General features: G+C 36.7%; 3 protein-coding genes across 3 annotated transcripts; 2 read left to right on the top strand and 1 right to left on the bottom strand.

Annotated features, from left to right (window-relative positions):
- Window positions 1-5,504, top strand: LOC106883059 (uncharacterized). Its single transcript, XM_014933931.3, has 2 exons — window positions 1-142; window positions 1,865-5,504. The coding sequence occupies exon 2, from the start codon at window positions 2,199-2,201 to the stop codon at window positions 3,246-3,248; it is 1,050 nt and encodes a 349-aa protein (XP_014789417.1). The 5' UTR covers window positions 1-142; window positions 1,865-2,198; the 3' UTR covers window positions 3,249-5,504.
- Window positions 5,505-9,763: 4,259 nt separating this feature from the next.
- Window positions 9,764-15,626, top strand: LOC149130595 (uncharacterized). The gene is made up of 2 exons (XM_089343993.1): window positions 9,764-15,256; window positions 15,522-15,626. Exon 1 carries the CDS (start codon window positions 10,203-10,205, stop codon window positions 11,334-11,336), a length of 1,134 nt encoding a protein of 377 aa, XP_089200119.1. The 5' UTR covers window positions 9,764-10,202; the 3' UTR covers window positions 11,337-15,256; window positions 15,522-15,626.
- On the bottom strand, window positions 15,621-18,243 carry LOC149130596 (uncharacterized). The gene has a single exon (XM_089343992.1). It carries the CDS (start codon window positions 17,791-17,793, stop codon window positions 16,372-16,374), a length of 1,422 nt encoding a protein of 473 aa, XP_089200118.1. The 5' UTR covers window positions 17,794-18,243; the 3' UTR covers window positions 15,621-16,371.
- Window positions 18,244-20,676: the final 2,433 nt, after the last annotated feature.

The raw sequence follows: 20,676 nt of genomic DNA on the forward strand, positions 1-20,676 counted from the left end.
GATAACTCTGTATGTCCCTCCCTATATATATTCAAATATTTCCTCGCATAACATTGTTGAATAATTTACTCCAGAAACGTTGTTTCACGCCTTTGTTTCGTCTAAATTTCTTTAATTAACCCATACGTAATGATATGGTCTCGTAAGTATCTTTCATACCTCTCACACAAACACTTTAATGGCATTTTACACTTGGTTGTTGTGTTGTTAACCTATAAAGCGATGGGATTTGCTCTGACATAGCATGGACTGCTGAGCACATTTTATGAAAATGTGACTACCATGCACACCTAAGAAACCAAAAATTGTTAAAATATCTTCTTAGTATATAATTGTGGCAAGTTTTACATCATCTTTTGAAAAGTCATTAGTTGAACTATTAGTCCTCTTGCATTCTGGTGCTGTATCAGAGCGTTTGAGTGACATTAAACCCCAACAAACGCCTGTAAATTAAATGCATCGACCTGGGCCACGTTCGTGACCTGTCGACCTGTGCCTGACGGTCACGATGGTGGCCCATCGCGCTTTATGTATTAAAAGTAAAAACATTAAAATATTTAACAATGTTAATGTTATCAGGACAAGTATGTTTGGTGATGTTCAATCCCGAACTTAAAGTATGAAATGGGTACCGGATGAAGGGTCTTATTTGGTTAGAGGTTCTGAGTCAAATAGAAGCCAAGAGGATGTTGTTAAGTCCCAGGACAGCTCGGTCGAGTTGTTGTTCAAAAGCGTTTCAGCTGTGACTGTCACGTTTTCATATACTCAGCGCTTGACTATCGAATGTCTTCTTTTATAAAACAACAAACTGATATTTGACTAAGCATTTCACTACTATTTCTAGTGTGTCGAACGGACGTCAGTGGCATATATATATATATATATATATATATATATATATATATATATATATATATATATATATATATATATATAAACTGTTACTTCAGAAAACATCTAACTCTATTATCCCATCTACATCGCTTTAATTAACTCCATACGTAATGATATCATGAAAATATTCTGGTAAATTTGGGGAGACACAAACACTTTCACGGCATTTTACACTTCATTGTTTTGTTTAAACTACAAACAAACATTAAAATATTTTTGTAATGTTAATGATACAACTACACAAATTCACATAGATTATATATATAGACAGCAATGTATAATCATAGACAATATAAGGATTGATTATATCTACACACATCTATATACTTATGTATATAAACAGATATAGATATAGTCATAGATTTCATAACGATCTATATCTACATTTATCTATAAACATACGAGGGAGTACTGAAAATTTCCTGCCTTTAAGGGTGTCTCGAAAGGCCTGGTTGGAAGCCCAACCTTCCAAGATGTTTTACGGGGTTTAGAAAAATTGAAGGACTGCTGCAATAAGTGTCTGAATCTGAGATGGGAATATGTTGAGTAAGATCGTAATTAACTGATCATCCTATATTTTCTTTTACCTAAAGTCAGATTTCTTTGACTAAAGGCGGTGCTCCAGCATGGCCACAGTCAAATGACTGAAACAAGTAAAAGAGTATATATAGGTGTGTGTGTGTATGCGCATGTGTATATATTTTTGCCTCCCTGTGTTGAAATTCTGTGATTATTATAAATGAACATCACTCATTTCCAATGTTATGCAAACATGTCTGGCCATGGGGGAATATTTACCCCTTTTGGTGACAGGAAGGGCATCAGGTCATAGAAAATCTGTTTGGTCCATGCAAGCATGGAAAAATGCACCACATCATCATCATGTAGCAGTAGTAGTAGTAGTATCTGCATAGGTTCACATCTACTTTATGAGACATCTTATGTTGTCATATTTTCTCTTGCTTTACAGTTCTGCTAAGAGATCATCCCCAGATGAAGAATTATTGCACCAGAACATCTGCTGCCAATTATTTATGGATGTCCATTTTCCACTCTACATATCTTCCATTAACCCATATCCACCTTTATTCATTTAGAAATGATTCTTCAAATTTATGACAAATTGTAGGTCTCTTAAAGGTTGGACTCAGTCTGCAACAAGCAGTCTGGTAAATAAAAAACACATCCACATTGCTTATTTTATTTATGTCAAAGCAATCTCATGATATCTAAGATAAGAAACTGAGCCATGACAGATATTTAAAGATATTTCTCAGCTTTTTAAGAATTCCTCAAGAATCAATATGGAGGTTAATCACCTGGACAATTCTAACACAACTGTTTTTAACCATATAAATACAGTTAGAGAGATGGACGGAGATGAGAAAATTGTAGACAAAAATGTTACTGAATATCGTTGTGAGATTTGTAGGAAGGGGTTCTCTTCTGAACATGAAGTTTTCACACACAAAAAAACACACACAGGAGACAGACAGTTCCGTTGTGGAATATGTGAAAAATCTTTCAACCAGAAATGCCATCTCGTCATCCATATACGTAGTCACACTGGAGAAAAACCCTTCCGCTGTGAAATATGTGAGAAATCGTTCACAGATAATACTAATCTTGTAGTTCACAAAAGAATCCACACCGGAGAAAAACCATTCCATTGTGAAATATGTGGGAAATCTTTCACTGATAATTCTAACCTTGTCGTTCACATAAGAATCCACACTGGAGAGAAACCGTTTCACTGTGATATTTGTGGGAAATATTTTGTTGCTAACAGCGTCTTAAGAACACACAAACGAATACATACTGGAGAAAAACCATACCGTTGTGAGATCTGTGGGAAATCTTTTATTGAAAATTCAAAGCTTACTATCCACAGACGTAGTCACACTGGAGAAAAGCCATATCATTGTGAAATATGTTGGAAATCTTTTGTTAGTAAGAGTAATTTAACACAACATGAAAGGATTCACAGTGGAGAAAACCCATTTCACTGTGAAGTGTGTGGGAAATCGTTCTCTCAGAATTCCAGTCTTGTGGTTCATGAAAGGATCCACACAGGAGAAAAACCTTATCACTGTGAAATATGCGGCAAGTCTTTTGTCTCCAACAGTGATTTAAACAGACATAAAATTATACACACTGGAGAGAAACCATTCAAATGTGAAGTATGCGACAAATATTTTGTCAGTAACAGTTATTTAACAAAACACAGAAGAATACACACTGGAGTAAACATCTTTCATTGTGAGATTTGTGGGAAGTCGTTTATCACAAACAGCCTGTTAAAAAGACACAAGCAAATACACTCTGGAGGGAAGTCTGTTAAAGACGAGACTTGAGAAATGGTTCTCTGGCTAATCTAAATTTATTTCTACCAACATATATATATATATGTGTGTGTGTAGTTTGTGCCCGGTGACTGTGTAGAGATGTTACACATGTTGTAATTCATTCTTTGGCATGTTCTCAGCACAAGAAACTATTAGTAGCATGTAAAAATATGTATTGTGTCTATTAAATAATGTATATATATTTATATAGATTAAAGCAGAAATGAAAAGACAAATGGTTTGGCAAGACTTGACAAGGACATTTAATTTAGCTATATGATAAAAAGGTATACACAGTCTCTAACAGCTGCTTCTAGAATATCTCAACTGGAACATAGTGTTGAGCAAGGATTCCATAGGCTGAGTATCCTGTCATTGGAGAGAAATAGATTAAATATATGTAACATCATCATCATCATCATCGTTTAACGTCCGCTTTCCATGCTAGCATGGGTTGGACGATTTGACTGAGGACTGGTGAAACCGGATGGCAACACCAGGCTCCAGTCTGATTTGGCAGAGTTTCTACAGCTGGATGCCCTTCCTAACGCCAACCACTCAGAGAGTGTAGTGGGTGCTTTTACGTGTCACCCGCACGAAAACGGCCACGCTCGAAATGGTGTCTTTTATGTGCCACCCGCACAAGCCAGTCCAGGGGCACTGGCAACGATCTCGCTCGAAAATCCTACAGGAGCCAGTCAGGCGGTACTGGCAACGACCACGCTCAAAATGGTGCATCTCATGTGCCACCCGCACAAGAACCAGTCCAGGGGCACTGGCAACGATCTTACTTGGCTTGCCGGGTCTTCTCACGCACAGCACATTTCCAAAGGTCTCGGTCAGTAGTCATCACCTCGGTGAGGCCCAATGTACGAAGGTCTTGCCTCACCACCTCAGCCCAGATCTTCCTGGGCCTACCTCTTCCACGGGTTCCCTCAACTGTTAGGGTGTGGCACTTTTTCACGCAGCTATCCTCCTCCATTCTCACCACATGTCCATACCAGCGCAATCGTCTCTCTTGCACGCCACAACTGATGCTTCTAATGTTCAGCTTTTCTCTCAAGATACTTACACTCTGACGGGTATTCACATTGACATTACACATCCAACGGAGCATACTGGCTTCATTCCTTGCGAGCTTACGTATGTCCTCAGCAGTTACAGCCCATGTTTCACTGCCATGTAGCATGGTTGTTCGTACGCATGCGTCATACAGTCTGCCTTTTACTCTGAGTGAGAGTCCCTTTGTCGCCAGCAGGGGTAAGAGCTCTCTAAACTTTGCCCAGGCTATTCTTATTCTAGCAGCTACACTTTCAGCGCACCCACCCCCACTACTAACTTGGTCGCCCAGATAGCGGAAGCTATCGACTACCTCTAGTTTTTCACCCTGGAATGAGATAGAAGTTGTTTCCTGTTTGTTTGCAGTCTTTATTGCACCTGAACATCTGCCACAAACAAAAACTAACTTGCTAGTTAACCTGCCTTTGATGTTGCTGCACCTCTTATGTGTCCATAGCTTGCACCGGGTACATCTTATAGAGTTACTACCTACTCCTTTTCTACATACTGAGCAGGGCCATCTACCTGAAGGGGTTTGTGTTTTATCTACCTTCCTACTTATTAGGATTTTGGTTTTAGCTAGGTTGACTCTAAGGCCCTTCAATTCTAGACCTTGCTTCCACACCTGAAACTTCTCCTCTAGTCCTGATAGTGACTCCGCAATTAGGGCAAGGTCATCAGCATAGAGGAGCTCCCAGGGGCAACCTGTCTGTGGAAGAATATTCCTCATCAGTGATATTATTGTGGTTCATTTTGCTTAGAAAGGGAGGATTTCTCAACATGATGTTCCAATAGCTGGGATATTGTAGAAACAGCTGTTAGAGATTACGTATACCTTTTTATTATGCAGCTAAATTAAACGTCCTGGTCAAATCTTACCAAACCGCTTGCCTTTTCTTTCCTGCTTTAATCTATACCTACTGGCTCAAGGGAAAGCCACTTCTAACCACTTTAGAAAGGTAGTCACAAAATCACATCTTCAACTGCAGTTCAAACTGAAATTTTAGTGACATGCCTATTTGTGCACTCAGAGCACATACCTATTAGTTTGGGTACCCTGACGAAAATTCCTCATATCTTTTATATATATATATATATATGAGAGAGAAAGGCAATTATGTGGATAAACAAATTAAATATAACACTTTGGGTTTGATATATAAAATATATATGTATATATACATGCAAAATGAGAGAAAGCAAAGACTGAAGACTTTCAGACTGATTATTTAAGTATAAATGTATAGATATTTATTTTAATAGATCAAACTTACACAGAGTACAAATGACAGAGAAAATTAAAGAGGAGAAGATAAGATGTTATAAGTAGAACAGTTGTTTCGGGGGCTCAGAGACCCTCATAATGTTGGTAGATGCAGATGCAGTTCACCACAATATGCAGGCCGTAATTGAAGTGATCTCATCTCTTGATACAATATGTGTGTGTCTATATATATATATATATATATATATATATATATATATATATATATATATATATATATAAGTATAATAAGGAAAGTAAAAATAGAAGTGTAGACGTTACTTAATTCCAAGTTGGTATATAAATACAATAAAAGGTTGTTTCCGAGCCTATTTAATTCAAAACAAAATGAAATATAATCCTTTTGAAATCACAAATTAGGCTTTTCCTCAGGAATTCATTATGAGAATGAATGGGTTCTACCAACAAAAATATAAAGACCTTTACAATAGCCCAGAAAGGAGCAAATAGTTAAATTATGATAGAAAAAAAATTAACCGAACGCCAAACCGATCAAAAACAGAAAAATATATAAATCCACTTTAGCATTGATTCAAATAACAATTCACAATATATAAATACTTGTTAACGACATTTACAATTACCGTCTATACAAAACAAAAAAGAGAATAGACAATCAATCTACAGATAAGTTAATGAAAAAATAAACCATTAACTACTAAGAATTATAGAGTTAACTAATTAAAAACTAATATATTATCCACTAAAACGTAACCAATACAATAATTCAAAGATTTTAAAAGAAAAGAATGCTTCATATTTACAAATGGCTTCTGTCAAGTAAAGCAGAGTTGTTTCCCTGACATGTAAACAAATCAAAACAAGTGAGAATATAACTGCAGCAAAATTCTTTTCATTTCAAAATATGAGATAAACCTAAAATTTTAAACAAATTAAAAACTTATTTTTAAAATAGTAATAATATAGATTAAAATAAAAACTCCTTATATTATATTACAAATAAAACCAATCTAAGAATAATATATATATCTACACACACACACACACGTATATGTATATACATACACACACATGTATATACATACACGCACACACACACACATATATATATATATACACACACACACATATATATACATATATGTATATATATATACATTTATATATACGTGTGTGTGTATGTATATATATATATATATATATATATATATACTTATGTATCAAAATAAGCAACAGGATATCCAGAGTTGATGCAGTACGACCGTTTCAAGTGGCTCCATTTAAATGAACTAGTCTTAGATTTGATATACAAATGATTTGATAAACAAGACTAATAAATTAAAACTGAACCAAAATCAGTGACAAGCTATGACCCAAACAGATTTTTTCCTGATGTCTTAGAAACTTCTAAGCTGAAGTGACAACAGCATGGACTTTGTCTGCCTTCTTACCTTCCTAGAGGATCTATGTAAAATTATACAAATGTGTCCGACTGATTAAAAAAATTCTATTTATATATTTATGCAGCTGAGGACAGCCCTGCATTTAAATTGATTTTCAATTAAATGGAGCCACTTGAAACGGTCGTACTGCATCAACTCTCGATATCCTGTTGCTTATTTTGAAATTGTACAGATAGGACACTGGGCCTCACTGAGGTAATGACAAGGCATCAGGATATGTGGCAATTTGCTGAACTTGGTAAGACGCATCAAGCTAAGTGAAATCGCTGTCTTCCACACATACAGGCTTGTCCTTTCAGGTGGCATTGATGATGATGATATGACAGTACGCCATTTCTGTACCTTTGATTGTGAATCATTATAATTTGTCTGTGACTCTTCCTCCTCCTCACTTCAATTCCTTTGACCTTCCTCCTCCTTCCTTCTTTGGTCTTTCTTGCCTCCAACAAAGAGCTATGCTCAAAGCATAAAACAACAACTCCCTTCCTTCCTCAGCATCATATCAATACATTGCTTGTGCTATGGCCTAACATTTGTTTGTTTCTTCTTTTTTTCTGTTTTTTTTTTTTTTTTCAATTGACTATATATATCATCATCATCGTTTAACGTCCGCTTTCCATGCTGGCATGGGTTGGACGGTTTGATTGGGGACTGGCAAGCAAGGAGGCTGCACCAGGCTCCAATCTGATCTGGCAAGGTTTCTACAGCTGGATGCCCTTCCTAATGCAAACCACTCTGAGAGTGTGGTGGGTGCTTTTAACGTGCCACCAGCACAGGAGCCAGTATCACCTGATGATTCAAAGGTACTATTTAAAGAGGTTGGTTATGTGACACTGGTATAGGCTATGGCTGTGATCTCACTTTACTCGCCGGGTCTTCTCAATCACAGCATATCTCCAGAGGTCTTGGTCTCTTGTCATTGCTTCTGTGAAGCCCAGCATTCGAAGGTCATGCTTCACCACCTCATCCCATGTCTTCCTGGGTCTTGAATTCCTCTGTTACTGCCTGGCGGACTATGATGAACAAGATGGGGCTGAGCACTGATCCTTGGCGAACCCCTACTTTTGCCCGGAATTCTTCACTATACTCATTGCTGACCCTTGCCTTACTGACAGCATCCTTGTACAGGACTGGTACAGCTCTTATTAACCTTGTTTCCGCATTACCCACCAGATAAAGGATCTGGGGACCCTGTCAAAGGCTTTCCCCAAGTCAACAAAAGCCAAGTATAGGGGTTTATCTTTAGCTAGGTATTTCTCCAGCAGTTGCCATACCAGAAATATAGCATCAGTGGTCCTTCTATCTGGCACAAAACCGAACTGCATCTCATCTAAGCAGACTCTCTCCCTAATTAGTTGGGCTATGACCCTCTCCGTGACCTTCATCACCTGATCCCGCAGTTTGACACCCTTGTAGTTATTTCTATCTAAAGCATCACCTTTACCTTTGTAGCAGTTGACTATGGTGCTGCTATGCCAGTCATTGGGTATGACTCTTTCGTGAACTACCTGATTAACTAAACAGGTGACTAGACCATAACCCACCCTACCAGATATTTTAAGCATCTCTGCAGTGATTTCTGATGGGCCAGGGATTTTTCCTAACTTCATATCCTCAATTGCTTTATCTACTAGGGTGCTATCGATTCGGGTAGCTGGTCCCTCAACTGGGTCAACATGTGGCAGGCTCTCCTCTCATTCATTCTCCACACTCAGTAGCCTTTCATAATGGCCTCCCCAAGCCTCTTTCTTTGCAGAATCATTAAAACAAGTGCACCATCATTCATGTGAACATATTTCTCTCCTGTAACATCACAATTTTCTCTCACACTCTGTATTGCAAACCAAAGTACTTCAGTTCTTTGGCCCTCACATCACTGAACATTGGCAAACTTCTTTTCTGCTTCTCCCTTGGCTATATATACCTGTCTCCCAGCCTCCCTTCTAGCTACCTGGTACATTTCCCTGCTACTCCCACTCTTCCAGGTTTTCCAGGCCTGTTTCTTTGCTTTAATGGCCTTGTCTACCATATTATTCCACTACCACATTACCCTAGTTCTGGAAGGAACTTTGCACCAGCTGCAGATTTAGTCTGTAGCAGAAAGTAAGCTGTCATATAGGAATTTCCAGTTACCCTCTATGTCACAAGTCTGTATCTCCTCCTCCCTCTCATCAAATTTCTCAATGAAGATATCCCTAAATCTCTGACCAAATCCTTCTTTTCTATAACGTTTTAGATGTCGGAGATTACAAATATGCAAAAAAAAATTTATTTCACTCCCGCCTATTCCCCCCTCCCCAATTTAAAATCATGAACTTTTTTCGAAATTTTCAAAACTTTAAATATATATAATGAATATATTAAAAGTTGACAATTTTTTTTTTATCTTATATTTATTTTGTATACAAATAATACAACATTACATAAGCTGATAAGTTGTTTACTGCAGTGCATAAGGCGAAATTACGGAAATTATGCTATTGTTTCTTTTCTGGAAACTCGCCACGTACCGGCAGCTGATAGCTCACGGTCCATGGAACACCACTTTGTGTTGCACTCGATTAAACTACTAACATCTTCGGAACAAAACCTTTGAATGCTGGTTGCCTTCGGTTATCTTCTTCGACCATCACTCACTCCCACTCCGTTTGCCGTTTTACTGTCCGTGTTCCGGCGTCACTGAAGAGTGACACCGTTTTATATGTAAGAAAGATGTCGGCGACTTTTAACGTACGTCACCGGTGTCATTGAAACAAGGGGAATAATTATCAACGACACCGCCTACAGGCTGTGTTTTTAACTGTGCTAATTATATCATACGTTGTAATTATCTCATGTTTAGGTAGGTGAACGTTAATGTTTGTGCTTAAGACTGGGTGATGTTACATGTTTCAGGCTCGGCGTTCTATCACCTTCATGATTAAATATGTCATTTCATCACAGATTTACATCGTTAATTAGTTGTTCCCTATTTTACAGGACAGATAACATGGCTTTTAATCAACAACAAATCAATCAATGAACTTTTCATTCGGACTTTATATCAAACATTCTACTGGTGAGTAGAAAGTATATCTACATTACATCTGTTCCACACATGTAAACGGAGATATGATATCTAAGTCAGGAAACTAAACCATAATAGATTAACTCACAGACACGTGTCGGTTTTTAAAGAATTCCTCAAGAATTAATATGGAGAACGATAATCACTTGGATACTTCAAACACAAATGTTTTTAACAATTTAGATATGGTTGCACAGACTGATATAGATGAGAAACCTGTTCTTGGTGAAGTATTTACTCAAGAAAGATCGTTACAGGAAAATGTTACTGAATATAGATGTGATGTTTGTAGGAAGACATTCTCTTCAGAACGTGAAGTCTTCACGCATAAAGAAATACACAGTAAAGAGAAACATTATCAATGTGAGGAGTATTTTGTCTCTGTTAATGTTTTAGGAATACACCAACGAAAACACGCCCAAGTCAAACCGTTGGGCTGTGAAATATGTAGTAATAATTCTAGTCTTATTATCCACGTTTGCAGTCACACAAGCGAAAAACCGTTTCACTGTGAAATGCTCAAGAAATCTTACTCTGGTAATCCTAGTCTTATAGTCCATAAACGAATACACCCTGGTAAAAAGGCCTATCACTGTGAAATCTGTGGAGAATGTTTCTGTCAGAAATCTAAGATGACTTTACATAAATATAGTCACACTGGAAAGAAGCCATTCTATTGTGATATATGCGGGAAATGTTTTGTGAGGAAGTGTACTTTATCAACACACACAAAAATTCACACTGGAGAGAAACCCTGGCACTGTGAAATATGTGAGAAGTCTTTTGCGAAATCTAGCCATTTAAGCAGGCATAAATTAACACACACTGGAGAAAGACCTTTCCCTTGCAATATATGTGGGAAGTCTTTTATTACTAATGATAACTTAAAAACACACAAGATGATACATACTGGAGAAAAACTATTTCGCTGTGAAATATGTGAGAGATCTTTTGTCTCTAATACTCATTTAAGCAGACACAACAGGATACATACTGGCGAGAAACCCTTTCATTGTGAAATTTGTGGGAAATGCTTTGCCTCTAACAGTGATTTAAACAGGCATAAAAGAATCCACACTGGAGAAAAACCATTCCATTGTGAAAAATGTGGGAAATCATTCTCTGATAATTCTAATCTTGTTGGTCACATCCGCAGTCATACTGGGGAAAGACCTTATCATTGTGAAACTTGTGGGAAATGTTTCGTGACCAGTAGTCACTTAAAAAGACACATACAAACACATACTGGAAAGAAGACTTGAAACTGTGAAACATGAGAAAGCTTTCTTTTAAAGATCTAAACTTATTGTCTTACTGGTGAAAAACGTTGAAACTAGTTCTGTTTGAATTAAGACATACTTGCCAGGCATGTTTCCATGGAAGGTTGGAAGTGAATAAGACTGCTCATTTGTCGGTAACACTCAATGCACATATATACATGTTAGAAAAAAAGGCTCTCGTCTTAGTTAACAGAGTGGATATATTGTTATAAATACAGAGGAATGTCAGTTTACAAAGGCTTCTCATCTCAAACAAATTGGTCTGCAATTTTTTGAACATGAAACATCTCAAGTGATGAACAGTGTCTTGAGTAACGAACATGCAAGCCGGCAACTGTGTGCATTTGTATATTTCACAATTAGGTGGCAAATTTTATGTGCATTCCTTAACTTGCAATGAAAGAAAAAACATGATGGAGTGGGGTTAATACTTATATCTTGGGCAAATTTTCATGCATGAGGGCAGGAACAAATAACTTCACTTTTACAGTTTAATTTGGTGCCTAGTTAGAGAGAATTTTTTTAACATGATCTTTTTTTTTTTTCAACCAAGCAGAGCTTGTACCTCCTACTGTGATTAAAGTTTTCCAGTATCTCCATTTGATGCTGCAATGTGCAACATTTTCTTTCAATGTTTATATATGCCATGCTACAGATATGGCATTTCACCTCTTTCGGATAGTAAATGAGGACTTGTAGTTGATGAATCTTCTCCTGAAAGGACCTTCTGTCATATGCATATACAAGGAGATGCTAAAAAGTTTCTGGCTTTGAGTAAAAGAAAATACAGTAAGATCAGTTAATTATGATTTTATTCCACAAATTCACACACTTATTGCAGTGGTCCTTCAGTGTTTCTAAGATCTGTAAAAGAACTCGGAAGGTTGGACCTCCTTTCACGATACCGTTAAAGCCATGAACTTTTCAGCACCCCCTCATACTTTGGCACATCTGTCGCTTCATTGCGATTCTTTGACACTATCTATACCTGATATACAATGGTTTCTGTATTGCAATGGCTGTTTAGAGGACATGTTTCCTTACTTCTGTATGATCATCCTGCCTCTATTTCAGGCTTGGGCTTAGAATCATTTTATTTATGCTAGTAACCTAGCTAAGTTGTATCTATTAGATATTTTCCTGTATCTGTGTTTCGAGGGAGCATTTATCAATTAAACCACAGAAGATGGGGTGAAAAACCACATGATTTTATGATGGTTTTTCCCCTGTTGAGGTTAGTCAGGCATGTATCCAGTCTTTTCTTGACAGCCACTGCTTTTGGTGGTACAAGTTGTCTGCATACTATTACAACTACCAGTGGAGGTGCAATGGCCCAGTGGTTAGAGCAGCGGACTCAGAGTCATAGGATCGCGGTTTCGATTCCCAGACCGGGCGTTGTGAGTGTTTATTGAGTGAAAACACCTAAAGCTCCTTGAGGATCCGGCAGGGGATGGTGTACCCTGCTGTACTCTTTCACAACTTTCTCTCACTCTTATTTCCTGTTTCTGTTGTGCCTGTAATTCAAAGGGTCAGCCTTGTCACGCTGAATATCCCCGAGAACTATGTTAAGGGTACACGTGTCTGTGGAGTGCTCATCCACTTGCACGTTAATTTCACGAGCAGGCTGTTCTGTTGATCGGATCAACTGGAACCCTCGACGGAGTGCCATCAACAATATTACAACTACCACCAGTGCTGTCAGATTTTCAGAGAACAGAATCATGACAATTCTATCATTTATCTCTGGCATATACAGGTGCTTACACTTATCAAGTATTCCCTCTAAACTTACAGTACCTACGTGATTCACATTGTCTTTTGGATTGGATTTTACATACCCACGGCAACCTTTAATACTTGATGAATAAACAATGAAACAAAGGATTAACACCAATTTCTCTCCCAAAGACATCCCACTACACACCGAAGACACATACATGACGTCTCTTATCCATAGGACTACGGATTTCCTTAGAAGGATTAGATGGGCCGCTTACCACTTTGGTAATAGGAAAAAACATAGCTCAAACAGTAACCAGGATGACACAGTATATAAAAAACTTTTCAAAAGTAGAAGAAACCCTCCACCGAATTATGCATTAGAGAATTTCAAGAAAGACATCCTTGAATTTATTGGAAAAATTAAATTTAGAAAGCATAACACCTTTATGAACAACCACTTGAGGAATTTAAAGCAGTTTATATACTCACTTAAAAATGAAGACAGTCTAATTATACCTGCTGACAAAACTGGTAATTGGTATAGATTAGACTATAATTATTAATTATGAATCACTCATAATGAAGGCGCTACATAAATATAAAGCTACTTCAATAGAAAACCTGAAGGAAATCATTAACAAAATCAGAAGTAATGGCCATGCTAGCTAGATCTACTGAAAAGGACTGAACCTCTCGTCCCTCAGGAACTGCGGATTAATATTAAAGACCACAAAAAAGATTCCCGGAAAACATAGCAGTGAGGCTAATATGCCCAACCAAGGTTGGGATCAACCAGGCCTTTCTTGATATCCTTAAAGCCAGGAACTTTTGAGCACACCCCACCCCTCATATGTAAATTCCATCTGTTTTCTTTTTAATATCACATATCTGAATTTCATGTTGATAACGAATACCACTCATTAGATTATGCTAAAAAAAAAAAAGTGATAATCAAAGTGAAATGAAGGGGTCTCACTTGGATGAATGAGTGGAATTCTATTTTAAGCACCCCATTATGACCCCTCTTAACTTTTATTTTTTGGAATTTTCAGAAAATTTTTACGAATTTCAAAAATATTTTATTTACTTTAAAAATATACGTAAAAAAGGGGGAGGAGGCAAAGCAGCGGAAGAAGGAGGGGATGGGCCATGGGCCCTATATCCCAGAACGAGGGGTGCTCAGACTCGCCCTGCATTAATGACAGTGATGGCATTGCCACGGAGAATGGCCAGCAACACTACCTGCAGTAACCACTGTATCTTGCAGGACTGATTTCTCCGACAGGCCACTACTATCCCTATTTTGCATAAGAAATCGGTGGCACAGGATCCTAGAACACCTGATGTCTCGACGTAAACCTGTACAAACTGATAATGGCTGGCCAGGCTCCTGTAGTTATTGATTTTGCGAATTTGTGCTGTGTTATACACGCGGAAATTCATAGGAACTTTAAATACAGACAGTCCGAAGTTTTTGCTTAAATCCCAACAATAGACCATTAAATGAGTTTATGCAGAGAAAGGTATTGAAAAACATCAATGCATTAGACACAAACAAATGAGGAGGTCATGAGATATGCTAACAATAACAGCTAAATACCCTTTATATCAATCACGCACAATTTTTTTTTTTTTTTTTTACATATTCGTATGAATTCCCGTGTGTATAATACAGATTCAGAAAAATTTTCTGAATATTCCAAAAAATATTTTTAAAAAGTTACGAAGGGTTGTAAGGGATGCTTAAATCAGAAATTCCGCCGATGAATGTCTGTCTAGGCATTACAGAATTTAGATGTTTTTCTTAAAGATATGAGTGGTAGATATCTTCTATAGAAAATGTGTGTTATATTACCTTTTTATGACCACATTTCTGGTGAAATAAACCGAATTTGTTTCTATTAATTTTGAAAACGAAGAATTTAGTAAAATAACTCTGTCATGACTAAATTAGTATTTGGGACGTAAATTAACCTAAAATCAAAAAGGGTTTCACAACACAAATATTGAAATTATTATCTCCCCTCGTTTATTTCCAAATGTTTTCCGGGGATTTCCTTGGTAACCAAGTTGTGATATATTTTTATTTTTACCTTTTGTTTAGTCTATTTGAATATTTCTGTTTAAAAAGGAATATCTTCTACATTGATGTCATAAAGAGATGTTTGTTTGAAAAGAAGGTTAATGTTTACTTTAACACCCGGCCACCAAAAAAGAAAAAAGTGTGTATTGAACTAATATATAAACAAAAATTGACTAATATATAACCCTAACACCCTAGTGAAAATCGTGCGGGTGTTAATCTAAAAATTTACCCAAAAATTTTCTGAAAGTCGTCTCCCGACCTCTCGGTTCGTTGGCGCAAATATTTGTTTTCATATTCGTTTAATACACATTTTCATACCTATTCCTTTTTTTTTTTTTTTTTTTTTTTTTTGTGGCCAGGTGTTAAAGTAATATTAACCGAAAATAATGGACAAAATATCAAGTTTTGCAGGTCTAAATAAAAATCGGTTTTCTTGCCAAATAAACATGCAATATATATTCATTCTTCATTCGTTTATTATTGTTCTTATTTTATCTCAAGTCTCCCCACCCTTTTTTTTTTTTCAAATCTATTCTGAATTCATATTATTGAAATACATTACTTTGTGTTGTGAATGCGCGAGCGCACATATATTTGTTAATTAATATTTAGCGGAAGCAACAAAGTGACTCAGTGTCCGAGAGTTTCGTCCATTGGCACTTATTTGTCAAACTAATTACAGATCGAAAAGTTGTGGGTTTACATATAGCGGATGAGAGTTATATTTCCCTCTGGACTGTTCTAGATCGAATTTCAAATCAAAACAATGTCATGTTATGTCGTTCAATTGAGTAAATTCATAGATAAAGAAATACAGAAACATGCATCATACAGTCTATTTTTCATCCTGAGCCCCATAAAGATTCGATGACTACGCCTCTCGTGGAGCAAGAATCTCATTTTATACAGACTTTGATGCTGAATATCTTTAAAACTAATCAGAGTATTTGACTGAAACTGGCTACTTTGGGAACTTGAATACATTCTGTCAGAATCTGCTACGAAAATTACTCTATCGCCCTTCATTTTCAAGCTATTGCCCTTTCAAATATGAACCTTTCCACAAGCAAGATTTTTTTTTTTTTTAATGAAGATTCACCCCACCCATGATGCCAAGACATCTAATACAAGCAAAATTCTGCCGAGTTTCTTCAATTTGAGAACAAATCTGTCCATAATAGGAATATTGACAAACAGATTTCAGATTTATCATGTTCCACTGTTTAAAGTCTTTCTGTTTGCATGTATTTGTTTGTGTCTTTTTAAGTTTCTGTTCGTCCCAAAAGATTTCCCACAGATATCACAATGATGAGGTCTTTCTCCAGTATGACTGCGTACATGACCGACAAGATTAGAATTATCAGAGAATGATTTCCCACATACTTCACAACTAAAGGGTTTTTCTCCAGTGTGGATTCTTTTGTGTTTCTTTAAATCACCGTTAGAAACAAAACATTTCCCACATATTTCACAATGAAAGGGTTTTTCTCCATTATGTATCTTTTTGTGTCTGTTTAAAGTACTATTAGAGACAAAAGACTTCTCACAAATTTCACAGCTAAATAGCTTTTCTCCAGTATGCATCATCATGTGTTTTTTTAAGTGACCGTTAGTAATAAACGATTTTCCACACTTTTCACAATAACAGAGATTTTCTCCAGTGTGTATTCGTCTGTGAGATGTAAAATCACTTTTAGCAACAAAATTTTTCCCACATATTTCGCACTGCCAGGGTTTCTCACCAGTATGCACTGATTTGTGAGTATCTAAGCAGCTATATTTCACAAAAGCTTTCCCACATATTTCACAGTGCCAGGGTTTCTCTCCAGTATGTGTCATTTTGTGAACGATAAGATTCGATTTCTGGATGAAATTTTTCCCACATATTTCACAGTGGTGAGGTTTTTCTCCTGTGTGTATTCTCTCGTGTGTTGATAAATTACTCTTCTTCACAAAACATTTCCCACATATGTCACAATGAAACGGCTTCTCTCCCGTGTGACTACGTTTATGTACAGTCAACTTACATTTCTGATTGAAACATTCTCCGCAAATTTCACAGTGATAGGACTTATCTCCACTGTGTAGTCGTTTATGAACTACAAGACCAGAATTACCAGAGTAAGATTTTCCGCACATTTCACACTGAAACGGTTTTTCTCCAGTGTGACTACGTTTGTGGAAAACAAGATTAGAATTATTTATAAACGACTTTCCGCATATTTCACAGGGGAAGGGTTTATCTCCAGTATGTATTCTTTTGTGTGTGGTTGAATTACTCTTGTTGACAAAACATTTCCCGCATATGTCACAACGAAACGGCTTCTCTCCAGTGTGACCACGTTTATGCACGGTCAGCTTCCATTTCTGATTGAAACATTTTCCACATATTTCACAGTGATAAGTCTTATCTCCAGGGTGTATTTCTTTATGCTTCAAGACATCATATTCCGAAGAGAATGACTTCCTACAAACATCACATCTATATTCAGTAATATTTCCCTGTAACGATCTTTCATTAGAAAATGTTTCATTAAGAACAGGTTTCTCACCTTCGTCTGTTTCTCTAAATGTTTCTATATCACTAAAAACATTTGTGTTTGAAGTATCCAAATGATTGCTATTCTCCATATTAATTCTTGGGGAATTCTTTAAAAATTGACAAATGTCCGAGAGTTAATCTATTATGGTTCAGTTTCTTGTCTTTGATATCACAGACCTCCGTTTACATGTGTGGAACAGATGTAATGTAGATATATTTTCTACTCACCAGTAGAATGTTTGATATAAAGTCCAAATGAAAAGTGAAGAAAGGTGAGGAAAGTCCATTGATTAAAAGCCATTTCCCCCTGCCTTGTAAAATAGGGGACAGCCAATTAACGATGTAAGCTGCGAGGAAATGCAATATTTAATCCTGAAGGTGATCGAACACCAACTGTGAAACATGTAGGTCGCCCTATCTTATTAACAAACATTAACGTTCCCCTTAACAAGAGATAATAACAACGTATGATATAATTAAACAGAGCCATTAGTCAGCGCCGTTGATAATTATTCCCCTTGTTTTTGAATGACACCGGTGTCGTACATCAAACGTTAAGAAATTTAATCCGGCAAAATCTTGACGAAGGAGATGTTTCGTTAATCACCAAGTAACTGCGGCTGGCAGGACATTCTGCAAAGAAAGCCAAACGAAAAATTACATCGAATCTTTTCAGTGGTGCGATCCGCCTGATGTTGAGCCATGTCTCATGCGGCCCGTTTTTCGAAAAGTTTGCCCATGCCTACTTTATGTGGTCGCTGGATCTGCTGAAAGAACAACTACACTCCCTTCAACTAACACCCTATTGTCTTAAAAAATAAGAAGAATGTAGTCCAAGATATACAAAATAAGAAATGGTCCCGGCTGGAACTTATTTGATTACATACATATATACATATAGGGAGTTGGGGGAAAATGAGGTGTTTTTACTGCATTTTTGATGTTGAGACAAAATATATTTTTTTTACAAATGTTCACTACTTTAGAAAAACTATATCAGCGAAGCAAATGGCCTTCCCTAAATGCATTAAAAGCATTATAACACATAATCTAATCATTATGATCAGAAAATTATCTTCTGTTCTCTTTGAGTATATAAAAGACAGATTTCACTGGGGCAAAATGAGTAAGACAATATAATGTAAATTTGCAGCTTCAATTCTCCAGAAAACAGACTCATATACATCAATATCAATCCTTAGACATCAGAACTGTAAAAAAAAAAATTTACTATCTAGGTCAAATGAAAGAAAATCAGGGGAAAATGGCACATGATATGAAATTAACAAAACTTAGCTAAATGAAATTTTTAAAATCTCAAAATATTCTCTATAGTTTCTTCACGATTTGCTGGAGTGTCCTCTCCGTAATAAATTTACCTACTTTGCAGTTAAAGAGAAGAAATTATCAAAATTAGACATTACTCATTTTACCCCCACTTTACACATTTTTTGAAATGTGAAACTGATCAAAGGAGACATTAGTTTAGGGAAAAAACAGACTTGGAATCTAACAGAGAAAAGAATATTGATTGTTAAACACCAAGACTATCCAGATATTTTATTAGCAACCAGATTTAAATTTGGGTCAAAAGTTGAGGAAAAATTTCTTGAAAAAAGAGGACTTGCCACTAGTTCTGTTTCAGACTCTCTCAACTTTAACAACAACACCTATGTACTGACCATTTTTTACTCCTGAAGATGATGCAACAGTACAAAATAATGACAGAGTACTTGCAATATAATATATGAAACTGGCACTCCGTCTGCTACAATGACGAAGGTTCCAGTTGATGTGATCAACAGAACAGCCTGCTCATGAAATTAGCATGCAAGTTGTTGAGCACTCCACAGACATGCATACCCTTGACGACTACGGAGATTCAGAGTGACTCAGAATGTGACAAGGCTGAAATTCAGATACTACTCGTTTTTGCCTCTTGAGTAAACTGGAGCAACGTGAAATAAAGTGTCTGGACACAACGCATTGCTGGGAATCAAACACACAACCTTATGATAGTGAGCCAAATACTTCTTACTAAGCCTTCACTAATGTAATATATACTTCTAAAAAGGAAGTTTGTGTATTGACCACTAGAAACATTAAAAAAATTAGCAATAACTAAGGATTTTCATGTGTTTTCAACTAACCCAACCTCCAACATGCTTGCCATGAACTTTTTTTCCAAAAATGGATTCATGGGATGAGGGACATAAATTACCTTTATGATTTTAAGTTCAGCAGTGAGGAAGTTGTAAAGATAATTTATGGACACCCTATATGTATATATATATATATATATATATATATATATATGTGTGTGTGTGTGTGTGTGTGTGTATGTATATGTATGTATGTTTATGTATGTATATATATATATATATATGGGCCATGACTGCTGAGGACATGCGTAAGCTCGAAAGGAATGAAGCCAGTATGCTCCGATGGATGTGTAATGTCAGTGTGCATACTCGACAGAGTGTAAGTACCTTGAGAGAAAAGTTGAACCTAAGAAGCATCAGTTGTGGTGTGCAAGAGAAATGATTGCGCTGGTATGGTCACATGGCGAGAATGGATGAGGATAGCCGTGTGAAAAAGTGCCACACCCTATCAGTTGAGGGAACCTGAAGACCTGGGATGAGGTGGTGAAGCACGACCTCCGAACATTAAGCCTCACCGAGACCTTTGGAAATATGCTTTGCGTGAGAAGACCCGGCAAGCCAAGTGAGACCAAAATCCAAGGCCTCTGCCAGGGATGTAGCCAGCCCACTTCTAACCTGTGAAGAAAAATGTGTCTATGTTTTAAAGAACACAAATTAATCTGCCCAACACTATCTCTAGCTCTCTGCTAGTTATCTAAATCAAAACCTTCAATCAAGATCCTATATTATTAGGTTGTCAAGAAAGTTCTTGCGGAATTTTTAATTTCAGTTTTAAATGATGTATTTTCAAATTAATTTTCATTAAATTAC

This window comes from Octopus bimaculoides, chromosome 28 (genome assembly GCF_046866305.1).
Source record: "Octopus bimaculoides isolate indiv1 chromosome 28, ASM4686630v1, whole genome shotgun sequence".
Taxonomy (NCBI): Eukaryota; Metazoa; Mollusca; class Cephalopoda; order Octopoda; family Octopodidae; genus Octopus; species Octopus bimaculoides.

Coding starts and splice junctions, on each gene's coding strand:
- LOC106883059 (XM_014933931.3), top strand. CDS start 2,199: ATGGAGGTTAATCACCTGGACAATTCTAACACAACTGTTTTTAACCAT.
- LOC149130596 (XM_089343992.1), bottom strand. CDS start 17,793: ATGGAGAATAGCAATCATTTGGATACTTCAAACACAAATGTTTTTAGT.
- LOC149130595 (XM_089343993.1), top strand. CDS start 10,203: ATGGAGAACGATAATCACTTGGATACTTCAAACACAAATGTTTTTAAC.